General features: G+C 44.6%; 1 protein-coding gene across 9 annotated transcripts in view; it reads left to right on the top strand.

Moving 5' to 3' along the window:
- The window catches only part of KMT2D (lysine methyltransferase 2D), an 80,489-nt gene extending 56,245 nt beyond the window's left edge, over nt 1-24,244 (top strand). For 8 of the 9 annotated variants that reach the window (XM_075591248.1, XM_075591246.1, XM_075591244.1 and 5 more), the window contains 19 exons: nt 2,496-2,583; nt 2,919-2,988; nt 4,420-4,652; nt 5,120-9,955; nt 10,168-10,305; nt 10,798-10,965; nt 11,147-11,303; nt 11,769-11,841; nt 12,438-12,613; nt 13,051-13,205; nt 13,371-13,506; nt 14,173-14,306; nt 14,398-15,595; nt 16,816-16,952; nt 17,195-17,325; nt 20,042-20,327; nt 21,063-21,136; nt 21,237-21,345; nt 21,440-24,244. In XM_075591248.1, the coding sequence (XP_075447363.1) occupies nt 2,496-2,583; nt 2,919-2,988; nt 4,420-4,652; nt 5,120-9,955; nt 10,168-10,305; nt 10,798-10,965; nt 11,147-11,303; nt 11,769-11,841; nt 12,438-12,613; nt 13,051-13,205; nt 13,371-13,506; nt 14,173-14,306; nt 14,398-15,595; nt 16,816-16,952; nt 17,195-17,325; nt 20,042-20,327; nt 21,063-21,136; nt 21,237-21,345; nt 21,440-21,532 (8,392 nt within the window). In that variant the 3' untranslated portion in view covers nt 21,533-24,244. The remainder of the gene's footprint in view (nt 1-2,495; nt 2,584-2,918; nt 2,989-4,419; nt 4,653-5,119; nt 9,956-10,167; nt 10,306-10,797; nt 10,966-11,146; nt 11,304-11,768; nt 11,842-12,437; nt 12,614-13,050; nt 13,206-13,370; nt 13,507-14,172; nt 14,307-14,397; nt 15,596-16,815; nt 16,953-17,194; nt 17,326-20,041; nt 20,328-21,062; nt 21,137-21,236; nt 21,346-21,439) is intronic. The other variant, XM_075591247.1, reaches the window with a different exon arrangement.
- The last annotated feature ends 78 nt before the right edge of the window (nt 24,245-24,322 follow it).

The following is a 24,322-nucleotide window of genomic DNA, read 5'->3' as shown; positions in this document are numbered from 1 at the left end:
TTTTTTTTTAAACCCTAGTTGGTCAAATTTGCTTCCCCCTTCTCTAAGCCTATTCTTATTGCTGGCATCTACCGCTGCCTAAAGCCCCACTACAATCCCTGGCTGATTTGGCACCATCTCCTCTCTGAATGGGAAGTGTGAGCTGTTCGTTCTTGGTGATTTCAACCTCAATTGACTTGACCCTAAAAGCAACAAGATCTGTACAGAATTAAAGTCAATACATTTAACCCAACTAATTTCCCAACACACATGGGCAGACCTAAAATCTTGCTAGATTGGTGTTATCTTCTTGTATCAACAGAATCCAATCATCTGGTATCCTTCCTGATCTTTTCAGTGGCCATAGTATTTTATAAAGAAAGTCAAACTATCCGATCACGATTCTGCGCTTGATTATTTCCAAATAGAGTTCTTAAAACCCTGACACCCATGCTTTGCAGAATAAGAGTACAGGGGCCCACCTTCCGTGGGTTACAACTGCCTTTTTATTTATTTTTTGCACAATACCATTTTAGGTATACTTTGTGGAAAAGACATAAAGTAACTGGCACTACCAATGATCTTAACTACGAAGCCTGTGGAATAAATGCACAAGACTAGCAAAAAGCCCTATATTACTCTGACAATCTTTTATCAAAACGCATCAAATCCAGCAAACTTCTGGAAGGTTATCCACAATATATTTCAGCCTTCTACCTATTAACAACCATCTAATTCATAAAGTATGATTCTACACTGACAAATCCCACTGATCTTGCAAACGCATTCAATTAATACTTTGTGGGTACTGCTATGAAGCTCAATTTGGGTGAACACCCATAGCCCCACCCTCCCCCAACAATGCTTACAATTTTCAATTTGTCCCCGTATCTGAAGAGAAGATTACACAGGCGCTCCTAACATTAAAACTAAGCAGCCAATGTGAATCTGACCTAGTGCAATTAAAGTTCCCACGACTCTGTGCTCAGATCATAGCTATACTGCTTGCCTCCCTAATCAAGTCTGTTTTGTTTTCAGGCTTTATCCCACAGACCTGGAAAACTGCTAGAGTTGTCCCAGTCTTCGAAAGTGGGGACAAAAACATTGTCTCCAACTACAGACCAATCTCTCTTCTCCCAATACTATCCCAAGTCATGGAAAAATGTGTTCACTCCCAATTAAGGGATTACTATACCAAGACACATATTTTCTTGGCCAACTCCAATTTGGCTTTTGCCCAAAACACTCCATGGTAACTATCCTCCTAAAAGTTTGCAATTAGATCCAGTTTGGAATGGAACTGGGACAATTTACTGGTGCAATATTCCTAGATTTTGATACTGTTGATCATGTTAACTTGGTAAACAAGCTTCAGTGCTCTGGAATAGGGGAACACGCTTTAAACTGGTTTCACTCCTACTTATTGGGTAGATTGTCTCTCAGACGCTAACTCCAACCTCTTGGATGTCACCTCTGGGGCCCCGTAAGGCTTTGTCTTCATTAATCTACCTACGGCTTGTAAGGCTGCTTCAATGCACATGTATGTGGGTGACACAGTCTTATAACCACACAGCCCTAGTCTTTCTGACCTTCAACACCTATTTCAATCTGATTTTTCAAGACTGTAACAATGGCATTTGGGTATAAAGGCTAAGTTTTTAAAGCTACCAATGATAATTAGAGATCAAAACCAACTTGAACACCATTCTAACTCCAGTCACTACTTTTAAATATCTGGTCATATGGCTTTACTTCCATTTAACATTTGGTTTGCATATTAATACTCTGACATCCAAAACCTATGCCAAACTAGGTGTACTTTATAGAAAGAAATACTCCCTAAGCCCGCAGAAAGCGCATCACAGAACAGATGCTAATGCAAATGATAGTCTATGGGGACATAGTATATGGTACAGCACCCCTAACTAACCGTGGCGAACTAGACACTCTTTACAACTTAAGATGCCGCTTTGTACTACAATGTAACTACAACACCCATAACCGCGAAATACTCAAAGAACTAGATTAGCTATCCCTTTGAGTCCAGGCGTAAAGTAATTTTTTCCTGTCTTGCCTTCAAATACTTTCTGGACAAGCTACCCATTACCTGAAGAAGCTCCTCACCCCTACCACATGCAGCACTTATCACCTGAGATCGGACTCTAAAACACTGATCACAGTCCCAAGGTTTAACAAAGTATTCGGCTGCTCCTACGCTTACAGCGCACCTGGAGCAATCTACCGGAGACTCTCAAAGCCACCTCCAGTATAACTCATTTCAAGACTTCAGCTGTCTCACATTTTAATCTTGTCTGTAACTTTTATATATGCCCATAAAATATATTGTCTCGATCAATAAAATGTCTGTAAATATAACGTATAACCTCTGTTCATTTCATGTAACCATCTATTGTTATCAGAACTCTGTGCCAAGGACATACGTGAAAACCAAAGTTAACGCTCCATGTATTTTTTTCCTGATAAAACATTTTGATAAATAAATACTCTTTCTAAAGGCAACAGGTGTCCCTACTTGCTCAACGCTTGGCAGGAGCTCCAGGAGTAAAAGAGGCTACCAGTCAAGCACCAGCTGGAACTGCACAGGTGAGCGGATATGAGTGAAAACGGAGACATTCTCTAATGTTCTGTAGTAGGAAATGGGTAATGAAGGGATGCTTGGCAAATCTCTAATACTGTAGTGTGTTTATTGGAAAGAGGCTGAGCAGCACTTTTGGTTGGACAATCAATAGTGGAGAGAGGGTCAGTTTGGTAGAGAAGTTGATAATTGAGCAGCATACTTCATATATTTTATATGGTAAAGAATAATCCTTTAATGTTTTTGACATTCATTATACATTTTATATTCAGTAAGTTTCATATAGGAAGAGGAGAAATGGCAAATATTGTGGTCTGACCAGTTTTGTGTTTGTTTTTTCCAGGAGAGGACCAGCAGCATAGACCCAACACAACCTCGCCCCAACCCACCCGTATTTGTGCAAGGAGTGATCAGTGAGCATCTGTATTTTGTATTAAAAAATAACACTACTACAATGCACAATTTTAGAGCGTTAAAATAAAACCTGAGTAGGGGTTGGCTAGCTGGCAAATTTTGTGCTGAGGCATTTGCACATATCGCCATTCACACATGCACATAACGCAGTCTGAGCGTGGCTCCCGATTTACAAAACACCTCCTTTTTGTTTTTTATTTTTTTTATTATAACATTCAATGCTTTATTGCTGAAGGGCACACATAAATACACACACCTCCCCCCTACGCTAATAATTTTACCATACCATGAAGGAATCGAACCCATGACCCTTAATACACGAGTAGCAATTCTCTAGCTGCTACACCATAGGATTGGTGTGATGTCAATGACTCTATAAACAAACTTAACTTTTACTGCACAGTACTGCCTTTCAGACACGCACACATATACGCGCACACACATACGCGCACGCGCACACATACGCGCACACGCACACATACACGCACACATACGAGCACACTCACACATACGCGCACACGCACACATACACGCACACGCACACATACACGCACACATACGCGCACACGCACATACGCGCCCATGCACACATACGCACACATACGCGCACGCGCACACGCACACATACACGCACACGCGCACACGCACACATACGCGTACACGCACACATACGCGCACACGCACACATACGCGCACACGCACACATACGCGCACACGCACACATACGCGCACACGCACGCGCACACATACACGCACACATACGCGCACGCGCACACATACGCGCACACATACGCGCACACGCACATATATACACACGCACACATATATACACACATGCACACATATATATATATATATATATACGCACACATATATATACGCGCGCGCACACACACACACATATACATGCACACGTGTATATATCTCCACACGTGCGTGTCATATATATATATATATATATATATATATATATACACACACACACACACACACACACACACACACACAGCTCGCTACGATGTTAAATCCACTCGCCCGGGGCGAGCAAATGTATAGGTTTGTCGCACACTGTATGTATATATATATATATATATATATATATATATATATACACACGCGCATGTGTGTATGATATACACATATATGTATCATATACCCATATGTATCATACTTGCTGTACACACCATACACATACCACATATGTATCATATACACACCATAGATGCATTGTGTATCTTTGTGTGACCAATTCTGACCCATCTTACCATAAATGTAGTGGGAATCATAACTTGGTTTAAATGCTGATGTCCACTGTTGTCAGGACAGACTTGTGCGTATGTGTTAATAGTGTTCTGTTGATCAGACACATTTCTGCTGCTTTCATCCACATTCCCTGTTGGTTAGAGAATTTGGGTCTCCCTCCCTTGCAGATGAAGCAGATCAACGTCAATATGAAGAGTGGCTCTTCCATACGCAGCAGCTCCTGCAGATGCAGCTGAAGGTGCTGGAGGAGCAAATTGGGGTGCACCGGAAGTCCCGCAAAGCACTGTGTGCCAAGCAGCGAACCGCCAAGAAAGCTGGACGTGAATTCCCTGAGGGGGACGCAGAGAAGCTGAAACTAGTCACAGAACAGCAAAGCAAGATCCAGAAACAGCTGGACCAGGTGTGTGATAAATAATTTGACAGGGAATCCTTATTTGGTTTGCCGCTTGCAAGCTGTGTTATGTTGGCCTGGTAATAATAAAGTACGGGAATAAGGCACTGAAAGTATTGAATCTTTTCTCTGTTGACCTAATTGAAGAAAGGGAATTGGGTATGGCACCGAACTTTTTACAATGCAATGTCTTGTATTTTCCTGAGGTTACAATGTAATAGCAGCCAGCAAAGCTGGGCTTGGCATTTGTGATCACTTCATTTCTCTTTATCATTAGAAATGATCCCTTTTTGAAGACTATTTGAGCACACTGTGCAACAGAATTAAGGACTCCTTTTATGACATAAAGCTATGAGTTAGTGCAGAACTTTTAGGTCTGTTACTTTTGGTCGGATAACTGCTTTTTGTTGTTGTTTTTCTTCTCCAGTGCAAGGTGTTGGTATGTCTACTAATCATAATGATGTTCTGTCCCCCAGGTTCGTAAGCAGCAGAAGGAGCATACAAACCTCATGGCTGAATATCGAAACAAGCAGCAGCAACAGCAGCAAAGTTGTGGTGTTCTGCCTCTGAGTCCCACACAGAACTCCCGTGTGCTCACAAAGGCCCCAGGTCAGCTCCTTGCGGGACACAGTATGCCGCAAGCAGGCTCTATGCAGCACAACCCGTTAGTCGCACAAGCCGGGAACCTGCGTGGTCTGCAGTCTGCGATACCCATGCAGACCCAGCAAAGTGCCTCATATGTTAAGCCAATGCCCCAACAACACCAAACTCAGGGCAGCAGCACAGCCGTTCCTGGGACGTCTGGTGGTTTTTACCCAACAGCACCAACTCTCCATAGCCTCACGGCTGAACAAAGGATGATGCAAGAGAGGCAACTGCAACAGCAGAGGATGCAGCTTGCACAAAAACTACAGCAACAGCATCAGGGCTTCCCATTGCCACAGCAGAGCAGCCTGTCTCAACCGATGTTGGCCAAGCAGCATGGGCTGATAGGAAATTCCCACGGGTTAGTGGCACAGCAGGCCTCCCAGCCACAGCAGGCCCTTGTGGGTCATCCTCAGGGATCTGTATTACAGCACCACCCCACTCAGCAAAGACCAATTGTACTTGCTCAGCAGCGGGCTCTGGGGTCAGCACCAATAGCTCAACCACAAGGCATGATGGGACAAAGGATAATTTTGTCACAACCACAACAGAGTGTGGTAAGTCTGTCTCACATGCAACAGCAAGCTGGATTAGGTCAAACGAGCAATACGCTAGCACAGCATCCACTCATAGGACAAATGCAACCCACAACCCAAAGCACATCTGGCCACCAGCAAAACATTCATACACCTCAGGGGGCAATCTTGAATAGCAAGGATTCTTCTCTATCAGAGAGCTCTCTGCTTCAAGAAGGTTCAGAGACTCAAGGACAGCAGCAACATGGTGTTCTGCAACAGACATCTACCTGCAGTCCAGTCAGCCAGGACTCTGGAGAGCAACAGGTGGCTCAGGAGCAACTGAATCATAGTTCTACTGCCTCAAATCAAGAACAAGTTCAGCAACCTCCTGGACCAGTGGAAGATGTGCAGCTGCCAAATCAACATCAGGATCAGGCGCAGACTCAGTTTGGTGTAACAAGTCCAATGCAGCAGCCTATGAGGCAGCAGAACTTGACTCTCCAGTCCCCACAGCAAAGTCTGCAAAATCATGGGGCACAGGTGAGGTCAGATCAGCTTCAGGCAACTCCTCAACATCACCTTGCACAGGAGACGCAACATCTTCCTCTTACAGTGTCACAGCAGGGCATCATGGGAGATCAACAGGCAAGCATGATACAGGGACAGAGGATTGTAGGCCCCAATCAGACACAGCCACAAGGAAATGAGCAACAGGCCAAGGGTATTGTTGGACAGCACCTGCCACATCCTGTCGGACAGCAGAGACCAGCTTTGAGTGGTCAGCAGACCCCCCATGCAGCCAGCTTCATGGCTCAACAAAACACGCCGCTCATGAGTCAGATTAGAGCTCAGCTCCAGGGCATCATTGCAAAGAATCCACATTTGCGACACCTGACCCCGCAGCAACAACAACAGTTACAGGCTATCCTTATTCAGCGGCACCAACAGAGCCAAGCTCTGAGGCAAGCCCCGTTCCAAGATCCTGCATTACAGCTTGCTCCTCCACATGTGGCAGTCTCAAATGGCACATCTGGGGGGCAGACGCCATCCAGAGGAATTTTCCAGGTCCAGCAATTTGGATCCGCTGTCCCCGACCAGGTACAACCAAGTTACACTGAGGAAACGCACCCTGTGAATATACAGAAAGTGACAACAGAACACCCAGTGGGAACGCAACAGGTGGCTGAGCTGGGGCAAAACTCCATGTTGAAGTCTCCAGGAGTGACAAGATATTCTGCCGTTCAGTCTCAAGACACTGCGTCTGGTCCACATTCTCAGGGCATAGCAAGCTTGAGACATGTGCAACATCAACCACCACCTCAATATAGAATGCCCCAGATGCAGCCTCAGCAAATACTATCAATGCATCTACAGCCGCAACAGTTACAGCAGTACCAAAGGCAGCAGCAGGTACAGCAGCAGCAGCTGCAGCAGCCACAACAAAGGCAACAAGTGCAGCAGCAGCAGCTGCAACAGCCACAACAAGTACAGCAGCATCAGTTGCAGCAGCCACAGCAGTCACAAGTACAACAGCATCAGATGCAGCAGCCACAAATGCAACAAATACAACAGCATCAGATGCAGCAGGTGCAACAAACACAGATGCAACAAATACAACAGCATCAGTTGCAGCAGGCACAACAAATTCAACAGGTACAGCAGCACCAAATGCAGCTTCAACAAGTACAGCAGCACCAGGTGCAGCAGCAAACACAGCAGCTAGTGCAGCAGCATCAAATGCAATTACAACAAACACAGCAAGTGCAACAGTCGCAACAAATGGAACCAGTTCAGCAACATGAAGTACAACAGCACTTAACGCAGCAGTCACCACCGTTACATCAACATCAGTTGCCACAACCAACAGAACAGGTGCAACAACAAATGATTCAGCAGCAGCAACAACAAACAGAACCGATGCAGCAAGCGAATCAGATGCAGGAGTCGCAACAAACGGAACAGATGCAGCAAGTACAGCACCATCCGATGCAGCAGACGCAGCAAACTGAACAGGTGCAGCAAACGCAACACCATCAGATACCACAGACTCAACAGGTACAGCTGCATCAGGTGCATCAGCAGACACCACAGATACAACAGTCATTACCATCGCATCCAATGTTGGCACAACAGATGAAACATCAACCACAACAGCTTTTGCAACAGGTGCAGCATTCACAACCGCTATTACAGCAAGCACAGCAGATGCCACATTTGCAGCAGCAGTCCATTCAACAGGCTCAACAAACACAGCAGGTGCAGCAACAGCAGCCAGTACTACAGCCTCAAACGCAACAAATGCAGCAGCCGCTGCAGATGCAACCATCTCAGACACAACAGGTGCACCAACAGCAAATGTTGCAACAGATCCAGAATCAAGCCCCTCAGGTGTTGCAGCAATTACAGCAACAGATGCCGCACCAAATACAACAGATTCAGCAGTTGCAACAGCACATACAGCAGCCTCAACAGTTGCAGCAATTGCAGCATCAGAACAAAACACAGTTGCATCCTCGGCAGTTTCAACAGCACCAGTTGCAGCAGCAGCAGCAAAATCAGCAAGTACAGCAATTGCTACATCACCAGATGCCACCACAAATACCACTGCAGGCACAGCAACAGATGGGACATTCACAGCATCAGATGCAGCAGCTTCAGTTGAAACATCAAATGCAGCAGCAAACTCAGCAGATGCAGCAATTGCAACAGCCGCAGCTTCAACAGTCGCAGCAATTGCAACAGTCGCAACTTCAACAGTCGCAGCAATTGCAACAGCCGCAGCTTCAACAGTCACAGCAATTGCAGCAGCCGCAGCTTCAACAGTCACAGCAATTGCAGCAGCCGCAGCTTCAACAGTCGCCGCAGCTTCAACAGTCGCAGCATTTGCAGCAACCGCAGCTTCAACAGTCGCAGCACTTGCCGCAGCTTCAACAGTCGCAGCAATTGCAGCAGCCGCAGCTTCAACAGTCGCAGCAATTGCAGCAGCTTCAACAGTCGCAGCAATTGCAGCAGCAGCTTCAACAGTCGCAGCAATTGCAGCAGCCATCACAGCAGATGCCAATGCAGCAGCAATCCCACCAAATAAAGCATCAAATGCAGCAAAACCTGATACAGGTGCAGCAAATACAGCATCAGATGCAGCAGCAACAACCACCACCGCAAACGCAGCAGTCACATCAAATTCAAACACAGCATATACAACAGTTGAAACAGAATCCGAAACAGATGCAGCAACTGCAGCCACATCAGCTTCAGCAAGTGCAGCAGATTCTGCAGTTGAAGCAGCAAATGCTTAATCAACCACCACAAAAACAGATGCAGCTACATCAGCAACTCCAGATGCACTTCCAGCAGTTGCGTCAGCAGCAGGCCCAGTCGCAAGTAAAGAGTCCCCAAGAACCAAAGAAAGAGTCGCCAGAGCCTGCTGCTATAAGTTCTGGACCTGTGCCAATGTCACAGCCACACAATCAGAACAGACCACCAGATGATTACATCAAGTCATTACATCAGTCTGGAGAACTTCCCATGGCCAAATCTAGTCCTAATAACTTGTGTCAACAGTCGACTGACAGCCTAAACCCAGACCCATTCTCTTCCGAAGCTGTCCCTACAACACAGTCTGGGTCTGCTACCCATACTACCCACACCTTAGACATAAAACATACTGCATTATTGGATTCCCAGGCCTCTACAGAGAAGACCAAAGAGTCTGAATCACCCAATGACTTGAACAGTCAATCTGGAGCTGCTGAAACTGGAGATCAGCAGCTGCACATGTCATCTAAGGAAGTGGGGGAGATAGCAGAGACCCAGACTGGACAGAACAACATGAATCCATCTTCAAATCCAAGTACACCTCTAGAGAATGGTGCAAAACATGACGTGCTCAGGCTCCTCAAACAGGAGTCTGTTGAGGATAGCATATCTGGCAGCCAGGACTGCAAGAGTGAAACCAACGGTGACCCTATGACCCTTGGGGCCAAAACAGAGGCTGGGCACCTCCTCCTGCAGAAACTGCTGCGTGCCAAGACTGTACAGCTTGCATCCCAACGCTCTTCAGATGCTCTTCATGCAGACATAAACGGTCACATCAACAGCAAATTGACTGTTCTTGAGCAGAAACTGCAGGCTGCTCCTCGGAACAAGGAGGTGAGTGTCCAGTGCTAATAAATCTGCTGCAGCAGTTAACACGCATAAGGAAGTCTTTTGGCCAGTGAATAGATGAATGTCCAAAGACTCTTACACTAGGGCTGAGCTTTGTTTTTCGTGGGGTGGGGTTTTAGTGGCATTATGGGGGAGCAGGTTGACTGACTAAAGAGGTGGTTGCTACCTGAGGTGACAGTGCTTACCGTCATTTGCAGGATATTTGTGCAAAGAAAGCTCTGCCAAAGCCAAAAAGGACACAGAAGGCCAGTGAGAGGGTCCCCAACTCCCGCAAGAAAATTCGTAGAGAGGAAAGTCTGAAATCTCCCGATGCCATCATGAAACAGCTGAAGCAGGTGCCTCTTCCTGGTGCACTCCCAACCTTGTGCTGACACATGTGCATGTGGAAATTGGAGTTAGAGAAGTGGGACTGGAGGAGGGAGTGTTTGGTTGTGAGGGAGAAGTATATTCCATAGTTGCACAGAGGTTTTTTGGAGAGCAATATGGCCGCACACACATCTAGTTTTGTGAGGGCTTGATGCAGGCAGGCGAAGGCTTGTTGTTTTTTTTTTTTTTAATTTAATTTTTTTTAATAGATCACTCGCACAAATAAATAATAAATAAATAAAACTAATAAAAATGACAAAACGCTGTGAGCGCGGTGCAAAAATTGGTTTTAGTGAAGGGTTTGACCGAAGGTAGAGGTAAAGACCCATCAAAAATAGTCAAATGTATTTAAATCTGTATCAACAACACACAGATAAATCCCAGAAAAGCAGAGCACCGTCTTACCCGGGGCAGGAGGCTTGTCATGTACTAATGAACATACCTTTTTATATTCTTCACAGGAGCTGTCGCTGCTGCCGCTGATGGAACCTTCAATCACAGCCAACTTCAACCTCTTTGCCCCATTTGGAAGCAGCAGTCCTGTTAATGGGAAAAGCACCCTTAAGGGATCCTTCGGCAGCGGGGCCCTGGACAGCGTGCCAGACTATTACACACAGCTGCTCAGCAAGGTAAGTGGTAGTTGAATGTGTGTGGACTAATGATGGGAAAACTGGAGATGCGATCATGTATATCCTAAAAAAAATAAAAAATGAAAGTGGGAATATGCAGAGTGGATTGTACTGCCTCACCCCCACCCAAAAGCTTGAATTTAATGTATTTTAATAAGGTTTCTTTTGGCTTTGTTTCCAGAACAACCTCAGTAACCCGCCTACACCCCCCTCCTCACTGCCCCCCACGCCCCCTCCCTCCGTGCAGCACAAAATGGTGAATGGTGTGACTGCTGCTGATGACCTGAGTGAAGCAAAGAAAGAAACGGAGAGCAGCACAGAAGCAGAAGTTAAGAAAGGTGAGCACAGCCTGCCCAACTGGGTGTCCATCTCTACCCTTCAGCACATCCCCTTTGCCTGTAATATATCAGGGCAGATGTAGTAGTTGCGTTAGGAGCATCAGATGTTATGTGAAACATGGGGGTTACAGTTTATCAACAAGCCTCAAAGTTAAAAATATGTAAGATAATGGGGAATTAAACTGAACGGCCATTTATCCATTTCTATAAAGCTGTAATTATGGGTAATAGTGATGTTTGCGTTTATGCATTACCAAATCCAGTACACGGTGCTGAGTTTGACTAGCCCATCCAGTGCTCTGTTTGCTGGTTACATATTGCACAGTTTTAATGGGGGTTTCAGAAATTATTTGCATTATGTACTTTTTATGCAGGGCCAAATGTATTGAAATTGATTTAAAAGGCAAAGAAAGTACTTACTTTGCCATCACTGGGTACTCTGTGTAAAACTGTCCCTGCCTCTAGGTACAGTTGAGCGGAGCCTCGACCTGTTGGCTGCATTGCCTACTCCCCCACACAACCAGAGTGAGGATGTCCGGTAAGGAGATTGTGGTTGTCGGATAAGTAATTAGGGTGGTGGTTTGGGGTTTATACGCTAGCAAAGAGGTTCCAAGCTCTAGTCCTCAAGGACACCTAACAGCGCAGGTTTTATTGCTATCCTCACATGCGCACAAGTGGTTCAATAATTGACTGAACTACCTGTGCCCAAGTAGGGATAGCCGTAAAACTTGGCCTGTTAGTTGGTCCTTTACGATTTGAGTAGGGATCCACTGCTCTAGCAGATATACAGTATGAGGCTAACTTTTAAGTTGCACCCTCACCGTATATGATTAGGGAATAGGAGCATAGTATTGACAATGGATATCTAAAAGGGAATGGGAAGAGCGTTTTTCAGATCTTAAGCTGGGATGAGTAATTCAAATGTAATATTCAGGTGGGTGGTATTGAGCAAGATGCTAATTTGTCTGATGCTTTCTAGTGGTGATTCGGGGAAGATGCTCTATAGGGTTATGGCTGGTGAAGGTCGGTTGCAAGATTGACTGGAAAGTTGGGGGCAATGATTTCCACCTCCTAGGAAGTTTGTCAGGCTTCTGAATGTGGCTGTTGACTGCTCTTTGCCAATGCTCTTTGCAGGATGGAGAGTGATGAGGAAAGTGATTCTCCAGATAGCATTGTTCCAGCGTCCTCCCCAGAGAGTGTCCTTGGGGAGGAGACACCACGGTTCCCCCCTTTGTGTGATGTGAAGGAGGAGCAGGAGGAAAGATCTTTGTCGCCTGTCATACCGCTCATTCCCCGGTGCGCCATACCAGGTTAGTGTACATGCACATGCTGCTTATGAGGGACGTAGCATCCCCATGGTACATAATGAATAAAACAACTGCATGGCCTCTAAACAGTTGGTGTCACTGTACGGTAGTTGATAGTTGGTTATAAACGTGGTGCAGAAGGCGCACATAAAAATCAGAGTTGAAAGTACTCTGGGTTGCAGAGTAACACTACTTATTGGCTTACTAGTACCATTTCTACTGTTTTTAATAGTTTTAAAAAAAAAAAATATTTAGTTTTTAATTACAAAGACTTTGTCTTGTAGCATGAATACTGTAGAAACCCTAAAATGACATTCACATTTTCACCAGTGTAACGTGTGGAATATCTTGAAATCAGGCTCAGGCTTTTTTTTTAATCTTAAGGCAGTTTGGCTACTGATAGGGCAAGTGATGGCCACTGATGACTGTCTCTCCAACAGTGTTCCCAGATGTAAAGCCTGCAGAGAGTCTGCCTGCTTTACCAGAGCATGCTGGGAAGATGCTTATGACTACTGCAGGAGGAACGGTGTCCTGGGAGAAAGCAAAGGGTAGCGAAGTCTCTGTGATGCTTACTGTATCCACCGCGGCAGCTAAGGTAGGAGAAAGTGGTATCTGTGGGTAGATGCCAAAGAGGTTATGCTCCCTAATAAGGGAAGAAATATGTCGTTCTGAAAAGCTGCCTTACGTCGCACACCTTTTATTCTCTCCGTTTTCTCACATGGTGCTGTTCATTTTTGCCACTTCCTGTTCTCACCTTTAGAACTTGAATGGAGTAGTTGCTGCTGTAGCTGGTTTGCTGAGCATCAAGTTACCAAGCTCATATGAAGTGCTTTTCCCAGATAGTGGCATCAAAAGCAGCGTGGAAGTAAAGAAACCTGCAGACCCTCCCACAGACGGTACGTAAACCCCTCATCTTAACCCCTTTCATCCATGTTCCGGTTGATGCACTCTTGGCTTTACCATAAAGTTATAGTCTGTGATGTAGGAAACATTGTGTCCACTCAACATGAGACAATTGATCGAATTTGTTTTGAAGATGTGTAAGATGTATAAGCTGCACAGTAACACAAGATTAAGTTTGTTTAGAGCTGCCTTTTCCCCCCCTCAAGGGTGAGTTTAATGTGGTTATTACATGTGTATTTGGTTTGCAGAGGTGAAGAGGATAAAAGCTTGACCAATTAGTTTTTCATTTATTTTAAATAGAGCATTTAGTTGATTTGAGGGTGGTGATTTGGGGTTATGGTTTGCCTAGGTGAATGTCTGCATTTCTTAATATAATGCATTGGAAATTAAGTAGTGTTAAGTTTATTGAAAAAAGGTGTGTGTAGGGAGGGGATTTCTCCATTTTGAACAAGTTAAGGAGTCTGAAAGGTCCCGGGTAGGCATTAGGTTGTTGTGCAAGTAGAATTAAATATTGGAAAGGGTATATTACATTTCAAACCAGATAAATATTCAGCAAACTGCCACTTGAAGAGGATAATGGTCACAACTATTGAAGAAAGCATACAAGTTTTCATCCTACCCCTGGTCAATCTCCTCCTTTCCCCTGATCTTTGCTGTAGGTGAAGGCAGCGAGAAGGACAAGCATCAACCAGGAAAGCTCGAGAACAGCACTGACTGGCTGAAGCAACTTGATGCTGTTCTTCCTGGATACACCCTAAAGAATGAGCTTGACATCCTTGCACTTCTGGCACAGGTCTGTGTTGTTGTATTAACTACTTTACACTAAAATGTGGCTCTTCACTTCAAAACCTTTTTTCATTATTATTTGACTTCTTTCATTTAAGGAGGACACAGTGATAGAAAAGGCTGTACATCATTGTTACGTCAACAATGTCTCCAATCTGGATGTGCGCCAACTTCCTGTGTTACCCGAAGAATCGTCCCCTCCTCCATCCCCTTTTGCCCCCCCTAGCCCCAGAGAGCCTCCCAATGCTGAGCCGGATCCCCCACCACCTCCTGCACCGTCACCTCCTGCACCATCACCCCCTGCACCATCACCCCCTGCACCATCGCCCCCACCACCATCGCCCCCACCTCCACCCCAATCCCCCGACAAGGAAGACTTGATGGAAGCGGCAAAAGTGAAGCAACGTGTACGCCCCTCTGAGGAAGGTGTGGAGGAGCCCCGGCCACGGATAAAAAAGTGGAAAGGGGTTCGCTGGAAGCGGCTGCACATCCTGATCACTTTCCAGACGGTCGGCTCGCGTCATTGCGAGAAAGAGGTCTGTGAGGTGATTGAAAGGCTGGGCACCACTTTGAGGCCTGACACATTGCCCCCCGACCTACGCAAGTGCTGCTTCTGCCATGAGGAGGGTGATGGGGCCACCGATGGACCAGCTCGTCTTCTGAACCTGGACCTTGATCTCTGGGTGCACCTTAACTGTGCCTTGTGGTCCTCAGAGGTGTATGAGACACAAGGTGGCGCCCTGATCAACGTGGAGGTAGCGCTGCACCGAGGTCTGCTCACAAAGTGTACCCTATGCCAGAAAACAGGTGCCACCAATAGCTGCAACCGCCAGCGCTGCCCCAACGTGTATCACTTTGCCTGCGCCATCCGTGCCAAGTGCATGTTCTTCAAAGACAAGACTATGTTGTGCCCCATGCACAAGCTAAAGGGGCTGTGCGAGCAGGAGCTAAGCTGCTTCACAGTCTTCCGCAGAGTGTACATTGAGCGTGACGAGGTCTGTCAGATTGCCAGTATCATCCAGCGGGGGGACCGCATTCATATGTTCAGGGTTGGGGGGCTGGTGTTCCATGCAATTGGCCAACTACTCCCATACCAGATGCAGGACTTCCACAGCGTGACTGCCCTGTACCCTGTGGGCTACGAGGCAACGCGGATCTACTGGAGCATGCGGCACAGTCACCGGCGGTGCTCTTACCGCTGCCGTGTTTGTGACAACAACGGGCGGCCAGAGTTTGCCGTGCAGGTCATTGAATATGGCTATGAGGATGTGGTGCTGACGGACTCCTCCCCACAAGGTGAGTGACTGGGCTGAAGGTAATAAAATTGTCATGGAGCGTAGGGGGGTTTGGTAGGGACACGCATAGAAGAAACTCTCTGGGGCTAGAAGGTATGTTATGTTTGTGCTTGAAACAGAGACCAAGGATGGTCACGGACTGCTCTGTAAGATCATCTTCTTGGGCTTCGGAAGAGGTCACTGAATACTTTACCTGCCCTGTGCTGGATGTGAAGAGCATGTTTATTTGACTGCTCTGCTTCGTTTTAGATAGTTACAAGAGGTAATAAATGGATTATACTGATCTAGTTTGTATCTTCATTGAGGTCACAGACTTGCTGTTGCAGTCTGAGCTAGATTCTTGGGGAGCGTGACTTGCTGTTCTGGAGTTCAAGTAGTCACTAATTGGCAATAAATTGTGAAATGATTCTGTAAGGTCACTAATTACCTTTCGTAGTCCATGGATTCTTAGCCTCTGTGATTCTTGAATTTGAAGCTATGGGGGCCATATTTACTAAGCATTGAAAAGTCATAGGACACCATACATTGGGCACCATACAGCTCATCTAACTGAATGGGCCTTAAGGTATCTAACTTAAAGCTGCAGTTCAGTGTTTTTTTTTTTTTATGTATTTTTTTACTTCAATAGTTTTATGTGTGCAATCTCTAATTACCTAAAGAACTGTATAGCTGCCAGTCAATTCGTTTTCCATGTATTGATAGGTCAAAATTTGGTGACATAATTAGTGAAGGGATCTGTTTATATTCTGCTTGTCTGTCAGTGGAAGCTCATGAATATTCACGAGCACTCCTGCACTGACATGTGCTAGAGGGAGGGCAGGGCTGACAAAGGGGTGTGCCAGGGCTTGTGACAGGACATGAAGGGGCAGTGCCTTAGCAAATGGCTGTTAAAATAGAATACAAGAAAATTGGTCTTTCAGAGTTGTTTTTTTAAAAACAGAAAATGCTAAAAGTATTTTTTCTCACTACAGAACTGATTTATTAAAAAAAAACACACATGCAGGATATTGACTGAACTGCAGCTTTAAGTAAAAATGAACTTTTATGACTAACATATGGAAACTGCCTAATCAACCGTACCCTACAATATGCTACCGTAATACTGGGTTTGCAAGGTCCTGCCTAATGCTGTGAAGTCGAGCAGCAGCATACCTACTGAAGTGTGTGTGCAAGGCCTTTTAGCAGGTTCATAGGGACTGACCAATGTCCTCCATCTCCCAGCCCTCTGGAATCGGATTGTGGAGCCTGTAGCACGTATGAGGAGAGAGACTGGTATGCTACGCCTTTTCCCAGAGTATTTAAAAGGAGAAGAGATGTTTGGGCTGACATTGCATGCGGTGCTGCGCATCGCTGAGTCTGTAAGTAGTAGGCCATAAAAAAATCTACTTCTACCCATTTGTTTACACACACTAACTGGCCTTAAACCTTCTTTTTTTGGAATACTGTACACAGTTCTGTACACCATTTGTGGCACTACTTTTATCTACTCCTCGCCACTTCTCAATCCTTTCACCCTCCAGAAATCGGTTTGAATCCTGGTCTCCTGCTGATCTGCGTTTCTGTCTTTATCCCCCCCCCCCCCCCCCCCCTTTTTTTTTAGTTGCCTGGGGTGGAGAACTGTCAGAACTATCTCTTCCGATATGGCCGACATCCTTTAATGGAGCTGCCTCTAATGATCAACCCGACCGGCTGTGCCAGGTCTGAGCCCAAGATCATGACCCACTACAAACGGTGAGTCCTACCCAGGCCTGTTTGCTATAGAATAGGGCAATTCCCCATGGAGTGCATTGCAGACATCATTTTTGGCCCACTCCATCTACAATGACACTGGCTGATCTCTCCAGAGCATGAACATTTTTTTTTTTTTAAATCATTAAAATGTTTCTTGCAAGGTGACACTGTTGCAACACTGTATATTGGAACACTTTTTTATACTTCTTTAGTATGTATGTATAGATCAGACCACACGACGATGACGACATCGTGCATGGGAGGCCGGAGCCAGACGGAAATCCCAGCAATTGCACACATGGAACGGTACTCTCTCACCGGTCTGGTGAGAGCCTGGCCAGGACCGAAACGCTGACTCAAACTTCTTTCATTTTTACACAAGACCTGAGAGTGCCGTTCCATTTTTGCTGTGTATGTCTATATGTATATCAACATTGGATTTGACCACAGCACTCTAGACTAGACTATTAAGAGTAAATTATATTCAAACCATCAAACTACACATGAGAACAATCGTGCGACATTTTGGGCAGCCATGGCTCTTTGTCACGGTTGTTTTTCATTTTGTTGGTATCTGTTCCTGGTCGCTTGAGGTGGTTGGAAACGTATCTATGTGCGCCCATATGAACGAAGTGAATCATTAAGTAATAATCCCCGAAGAACATGGCATTACTAGCCAATAATGCCCTGGCTGGAAGAGTTGAAGGCCCGAGGGACTTTAACACAGCCAGGGCATTATTGGCTAGTAATGCCCTGTTCTTCGGGGATTATTACTATTATAGGCTAAATGTAGGCTTTTTCATAAATAGACACTTTTGTATAGTTATATAGATTTTTTTTATTAAAATCAAATGGTAAATACATTAAAGCACCTCTATAAACACTTACACGGCAGCTATCTATATCCACACACTGCCGCCCCCTCAGCTATCTATATCCACACACTGCCCCCCCCTGCCACACACACACACACACACACACACACACACACACACACACTGCAGCTCCACACACAACACAGCAGGTCTACACACACACAAACTGCTACTACACGCAAACTCTGCTACTACACCCATAAAACACAACAGCACACCACACTCACCGACAAACGCTGCTACTGACACACGCAGACGCACTGCTGCTCTACACACACACATACACAGCAGCTCTACGCACATACACAGCAGCTCTACACACATACACAGCAGCTCTACACAAAACAAACTGCTGCTACATACAAACTCTGCTGCTACACACACACATACAACACAACTGCACACCACACACACACTACTGACACATTGACACACAAACGCTGCTACTGACACACTGACACAAACACACAAATGCTACTGACACACAAACACTGTGCTGCTGCTGACACACACACACACACACACTGCTGCAGACACACTGACTGACAAACACACACAAACTGTAGCCACAAACAAACTCCCTCCTCACTGAATCTGTCAGCTCTGTTCCGGAGGGGGAGGAGTCACTGCCTGCTTCCTACGGACCAATCCCCTGCCCTTTCTCAGAGCTGTTCCTGCCTATGGACCAATCCCCATGCCCTGTCTCTGACAAAAAAAGAAAAGCTGATTGGCTGGAAATAAACACATTGAAATAAACACCTTTCAAACTGCAAAAATTCCGGGCATTACTGAATGAATGCCTGGAATTTTAACCAATCAGAGGGCAGGGATTTCAGTAATGCCTGGAATTTTGTAGCTTTAACCTATAATCTATCATATTATTTTGAGTGCCCTGGCCTAATTCTTTTGTTATACATTTTATTTTTTTTACATACTATGTAGAAAAATGCCGCCCTAAAAAATGTGATTTTGATGCAGTGCAGCCATTACCACAGAATCTGCGAAGGGACTCGTCTGAGTGTAGTTTAGAACGCACTTAAACCAGTTGGGACTGCAAGCGATCTGTGTGCATGATCCTGTACTTTATTATCTTGTCCCTATAGTCCAATCTTTCTACCATACTTGACAGATCTGTGAGTTGCTTATTAATAGGTACTCCCTAATGAGCTTGAAATATTCATGCAGGTTTAACATGGCAGTATAGTATAGTAACACCTATTATAGTATAGTGCTGGACTCTGCTTTCATTCTTTGGGGAAATATATGTAGGTAGCAAAAAACACAAACCCTCAGAAAAGCAAACTCTGTTTTATGTATACTGTGTGTTTACCGTAGGGATAAAGGTGGCAGAACCCTAAACTAAGAAAAATGTATATCTAAACTATAATATACGATTCCGCTTTTAATATAGATTGTCACTGTCTGTATTTCATCCCCATCTCTAATATTTTCATAGTTTCTTGTTGATCCCTAAAAATAGAGGCCGTACAAAAATATCACTGATTTGTATGTATTAACGCTTTGACTGCCTATTGAAGTATGCATTGCAAAGACTGCCAGTATATCTCTTTAAAACTTCAATACAGAGATTAGTGCTGCATAATAAAATATGAACATCGTTACTGTGTGCTCTCCAGTTTTGGGAAGGTTTTAATCCAAATAGTGCAAGTGCAATAGATGTAGAAAAGTTATACTCAACAGACCTAGTGTTTGTATATATTGGCATCATGCAGTAATGCTATGACAGACCTGTAAAGGGGGATGGCCTCTACAACTCTGCACTACACAAGGTAGGCCGGAGCATGTCTAAGCAGGTATGTGTGTCCCTCTCTTCTCTGCAGGCCTCACACTCTGAACAGCACTAGCATGTCCAAAGCCTACCAGAGCACATTCACTGGGGAGACCAACACCCCTTACAGCAAGCAGTTTGTGCACTCCAAGTCATCCCAATATCGCCGGCTGAAGACTGAGTGGAAGAACAACGTGTACCTGGCGCGTTCGCGGATCCAGGGCCTGGGGCTTTACGCATCCAAGGACCTGGAGAAACACACCATGGTGATAGAATACATTGGCACCATCATTCGGAATGAGGTGGCAAACCGTCGTGAAAAGATCTACGAGGAGCAGGTAATCTGAGAGGGAGGAGTGAGACTGAGTAAAACGTAAGGGCAGATTAAAGTATTTTCATGTAACATACTGGTACGGGTCTGGATTTTTACACCCCCTTTTTAAAATGTAGTGGTGTTACAAATAATGGTGCATCTTTTAAGTTCCTTTTTTCAGAGGAGGGAAAGAAGGTATTTGCATGTTTTATATATACTTTATAATGTACTTAAATAAAGCAAATTGGTCTTGGAGAGGCTTGAGTGAATCTGGTGCATCATGTCATATATTTTTTTTAATTTATAATAAAATTTTGTTGAGACCTTCATGGTTGTAGTGACTGGGACAACATTTAAAAAAAAAAAAAATGATGCTTGTGTATCAGTGTAAGAACACGAGAAGCCAAGAGCGCAAACCAGACAAACACTACTTAATATAAAATTATTAGTGTATGTGTTCACACAATGAATAACCTTGTATAACTATATAAGTTACCTGTGAGACTAGATTCAGCTAATATATATGGTCTCTACAACCGTTGAAATAGTTGATGAAAAAATGATATAGCGCAAACTCGTCTGGGCTATATAGTTTTGCATCTTCTATCACTGTTAAAAGTGTGTGTGTGTGTGTGTGTGTGTGTGTGTGTGTGTGTGTGTGTGTGTGTGTGTGTGTGTGTGTGCGCACACACGTTGGCTGCTCTGGGTGCTTTCATTACCACATACTATATTATTCCTTACCATTGATTCCATTTTTCAGAACCGAGGAATTTACATGTTTCGAATAAATAATGAGCATGTGATTGATGCCACTCTGACTGGTGGGCCAGCCAGGTAAGATAGGCCTGGTACTGGTATGGTGGAGTCTGTAGATTTGCAGTGTTTGGGAAGGAAGAACGCTTCTTTGTTTCATGGTCTCCTCCTTTTCTTCAAGGTACATTAACCATTCCTGCGCCCCCAACTGTGTGGCTGAGGTTGTTACTTTTGACAAGGAGGACAAGATTATAATCATCTCTAGCCGCAGGATCCCAAGAGGAGAGGAAGTGAGTTTGGGATTCAAGTGGAAGGGTTGAGTTTAATTTGCACCTGGAGGACAGGAGCTATTGGTATTTACCCCTCTTTCTCTTACCCATCCAGCTAACGTATGATTACCAGTTTGACTTTGAGGATGATCAGCACAAGATCCCGTGTCACTGCGGCGCCTGGAACTGTCGGAAGTGGATGAACTGAGCAAAACGGTGAAGTTCACCTGCCTCCCATCATCCTTGAGCATAAACCTCGGGGAGAGAACGCAGGACACTAGCTTGTGTCCCTTTGCCATCGCCTCACCGCTACATCTGGTGTTCAAACCTTCCCGGAGACATGGCTGCAGATAATTCAGCAGAACCCAGGCAAACCTCTGCATCTCACTTGAATGGTGTCAGGAGAGCCCAGCAACCAGTCTGAAGGTCTCTCCCGTGGCTCAAGGGATAAACTTCACGGAAAAGCTTTGCTGTAGAGGACAGATGTTCACTGCACACTGAACCACCGGACGTATACATGTGTAGCATCCCTTCCTTCCCTAAAGCAGCAAGTCATGTCTGGGATGCTCAGTGGGAAGGAACTTTTTTATTTTTTTTATTTTTTTTGGAAATCAAGATATTTTGCTCTGACTGCTCAAAGAAGAAAAAATTGTAAGCAAAAAAACAAAGATATTTAAAGGAGAGAAAAAAAATCACTCATTAGTTTAACAAAGCAGTTTGACAATCCTAAATCTACAGGACCCTCAGAGCGCGAGAGAGAGCACATGAGACTGCAGACAAAGAGCACAGGAGATGCTTTCAATGAGCGCTAGAGACAGTCCCAGTGACTTACCTGTCACAGCTACCCAGTCCCGGAGGCACCTGCCAGCACCTACCTCATCTGCCTGTTGGACATTAATATGTATATGTGACACTCCCACGGCAAGCTGAAATCGAGAGCACCTCATAAACAAACAATGACACAGCTTATCTGGTGGGAGTCGTGTAATGGAAACTTCTTCCACCCACATTGAAGGGTCAGGGTTGAACTGTTTTGTACCCTTTCTGAAGCTTGGTGGCCTGTCTCTTGGCCTATAAAATGGGCTTTGAGCAGGCAGGAGGGCACTAAGGAGCGTATTTTCTGCAAACTGCCTGCTTTTGGTCTGTTCCTTAGCACCCTATTTCCTCCCCCCATTCTGTGCCTGAAGTCCTCATCCTTCTCTATACATGGACAATGAAAGGGAAGTGGTGGACCTGCTTTGTAATGGGGTAGAGGAAAGGCTTGTATGGCAGGTGTGTGTGTGTGTGTGTGTGTGTGTGTGTGTGGGCGCGTGTGTGAGAGATTTTGTAGGTTCCCCTTGGTTTATAATCTTTTAGCAGTTCTGCGTGCATCACAATTTCCCCCGATCTAGTATCTCTGTAAACCCCACAAAAAAAGTTATGGGAAGTTAGTGATGTTGGTATATATTTTTGGAGTGGATGTTTAAAAAACAAAACAAAAAAAATCTGAACATTACCGCTGTCTCGCTCCCACCCAACCTCCTACGTCTCACTCATTTACATTATTCTAAAGCTGCTGCTTTTCTCTTAAGACTTTAACCTCCACATCCTGATTTTAGCAAAGTGCTTGGGGAGGTGAAAAAGGTGAAGGCGAGTTATTTATTTATGCATGTAATTATATTTATGTATTCCAGCCTCATGTGAGGAAAGTACAGGGTCACTTTCTATGACGGGCATGGTATCCTAGGACTAAGCATATACCAGCTGCTTTGTGATCAATTTCAAGTCTATTATATGGGTACAGGAGGACAGATGGAGCACGAATGAAGTCCTAAGATGTGTGGTCAGTTTCTGAACTGTGGTTTTAAGACGACAAGGTCACAATCCTTTGGCTTCCACATATGCCGCTTTAGTTGCAAGAAATTGTTTTCCTGTACCAGGGCAGTGTGAACTTTTCAGCGTCTTTCCCCCACTCACGACATTCTGTGGCTGTCCCCTTCCCTAGCGAGCAGACACGGTAATTATGTTTCAAAGTGCACAAACCCACCCCCCATCCCCCACAAAAAAACAACAATTAACGGTGATTGAGCCCAGGGGCATTTAAACTCAAGGCAAGTGTGAATATGAGCGAGAGAGATTAAGTGCTGTTGCTTTTTAACACAAGCTGCTTCCACAACTGTTTAAAAGCTGCAAACTTGTACAAATGAAAGGAAAGGTAAGTGTAAATAAAAATATAAAACTATAAAATGGAAAAAAAAAAAAAGACGAATGTTGTGTATAGTCGGGCACCATTTTAGCAAGAAACCACTGGAGACACTATGAAGAGCCTGAATATTACAATAAAATTTACCCTTTCCTTCTCTTTATTTTCCTGTTTCTCTAACGATTAATTGGGAAGTGCATCCGGCTCTCCACTGGGCGCTGACAGACCAGCACTGTCGGACGTGTGATATTAGATAGTTATAAAATACAGTCATTTAGATTTTAGGTAAACCCTATACAGTTTTTATTTTTTTTATATGATATAATCCAGACCCAAGCTTGAAAGACTTGATTTTTTTTTCTTTGCTTGTATAAACACTTTCAGTTGCTGTGTTATTGATTTTAATTTTGGTCGCCATTTGCATAATATTGCTTTGTTTTTTTCCTTCCTCGCCCTTTCCATATTTCCTTTTTTTTTTTTTTTGTATTTACAAACGATTCCATGAGGAGCTGTAATTTGTGCGGTCAGGATTCTGTACAGAAGATTGTCCTTCGTAGAAAACATAAAATTATTCCTTTTTTTAAAAATGAAAATAAAAACTTGTACGTGGCATGTTTTGTATTGAATATAATTTTGAAATGTATATAATTTATGTGAAAGAGGCAAGTGGGGAGAGCCTGTTTGCTTCTTTTGGTTTGTTTTTAAAGGACAAATAAAAATGCATTTTAAATACTTTGAGACCTTTTGAATTGGACACATTTTTTTTTGCATTGGATTGCTGCTTGTACCTTGATCTGGTTGGGGGGGGGGGGAAGA

The sequence above is a fragment of the Ascaphus truei genome, chromosome 3 (genome assembly GCF_040206685.1).
Source record: "Ascaphus truei isolate aAscTru1 chromosome 3, aAscTru1.hap1, whole genome shotgun sequence".
Taxonomy (NCBI): Eukaryota; Metazoa; Chordata; class Amphibia; order Anura; family Ascaphidae; genus Ascaphus; species Ascaphus truei.
This window is presented reverse-complemented; position numbering and strand designations above follow the sequence as displayed.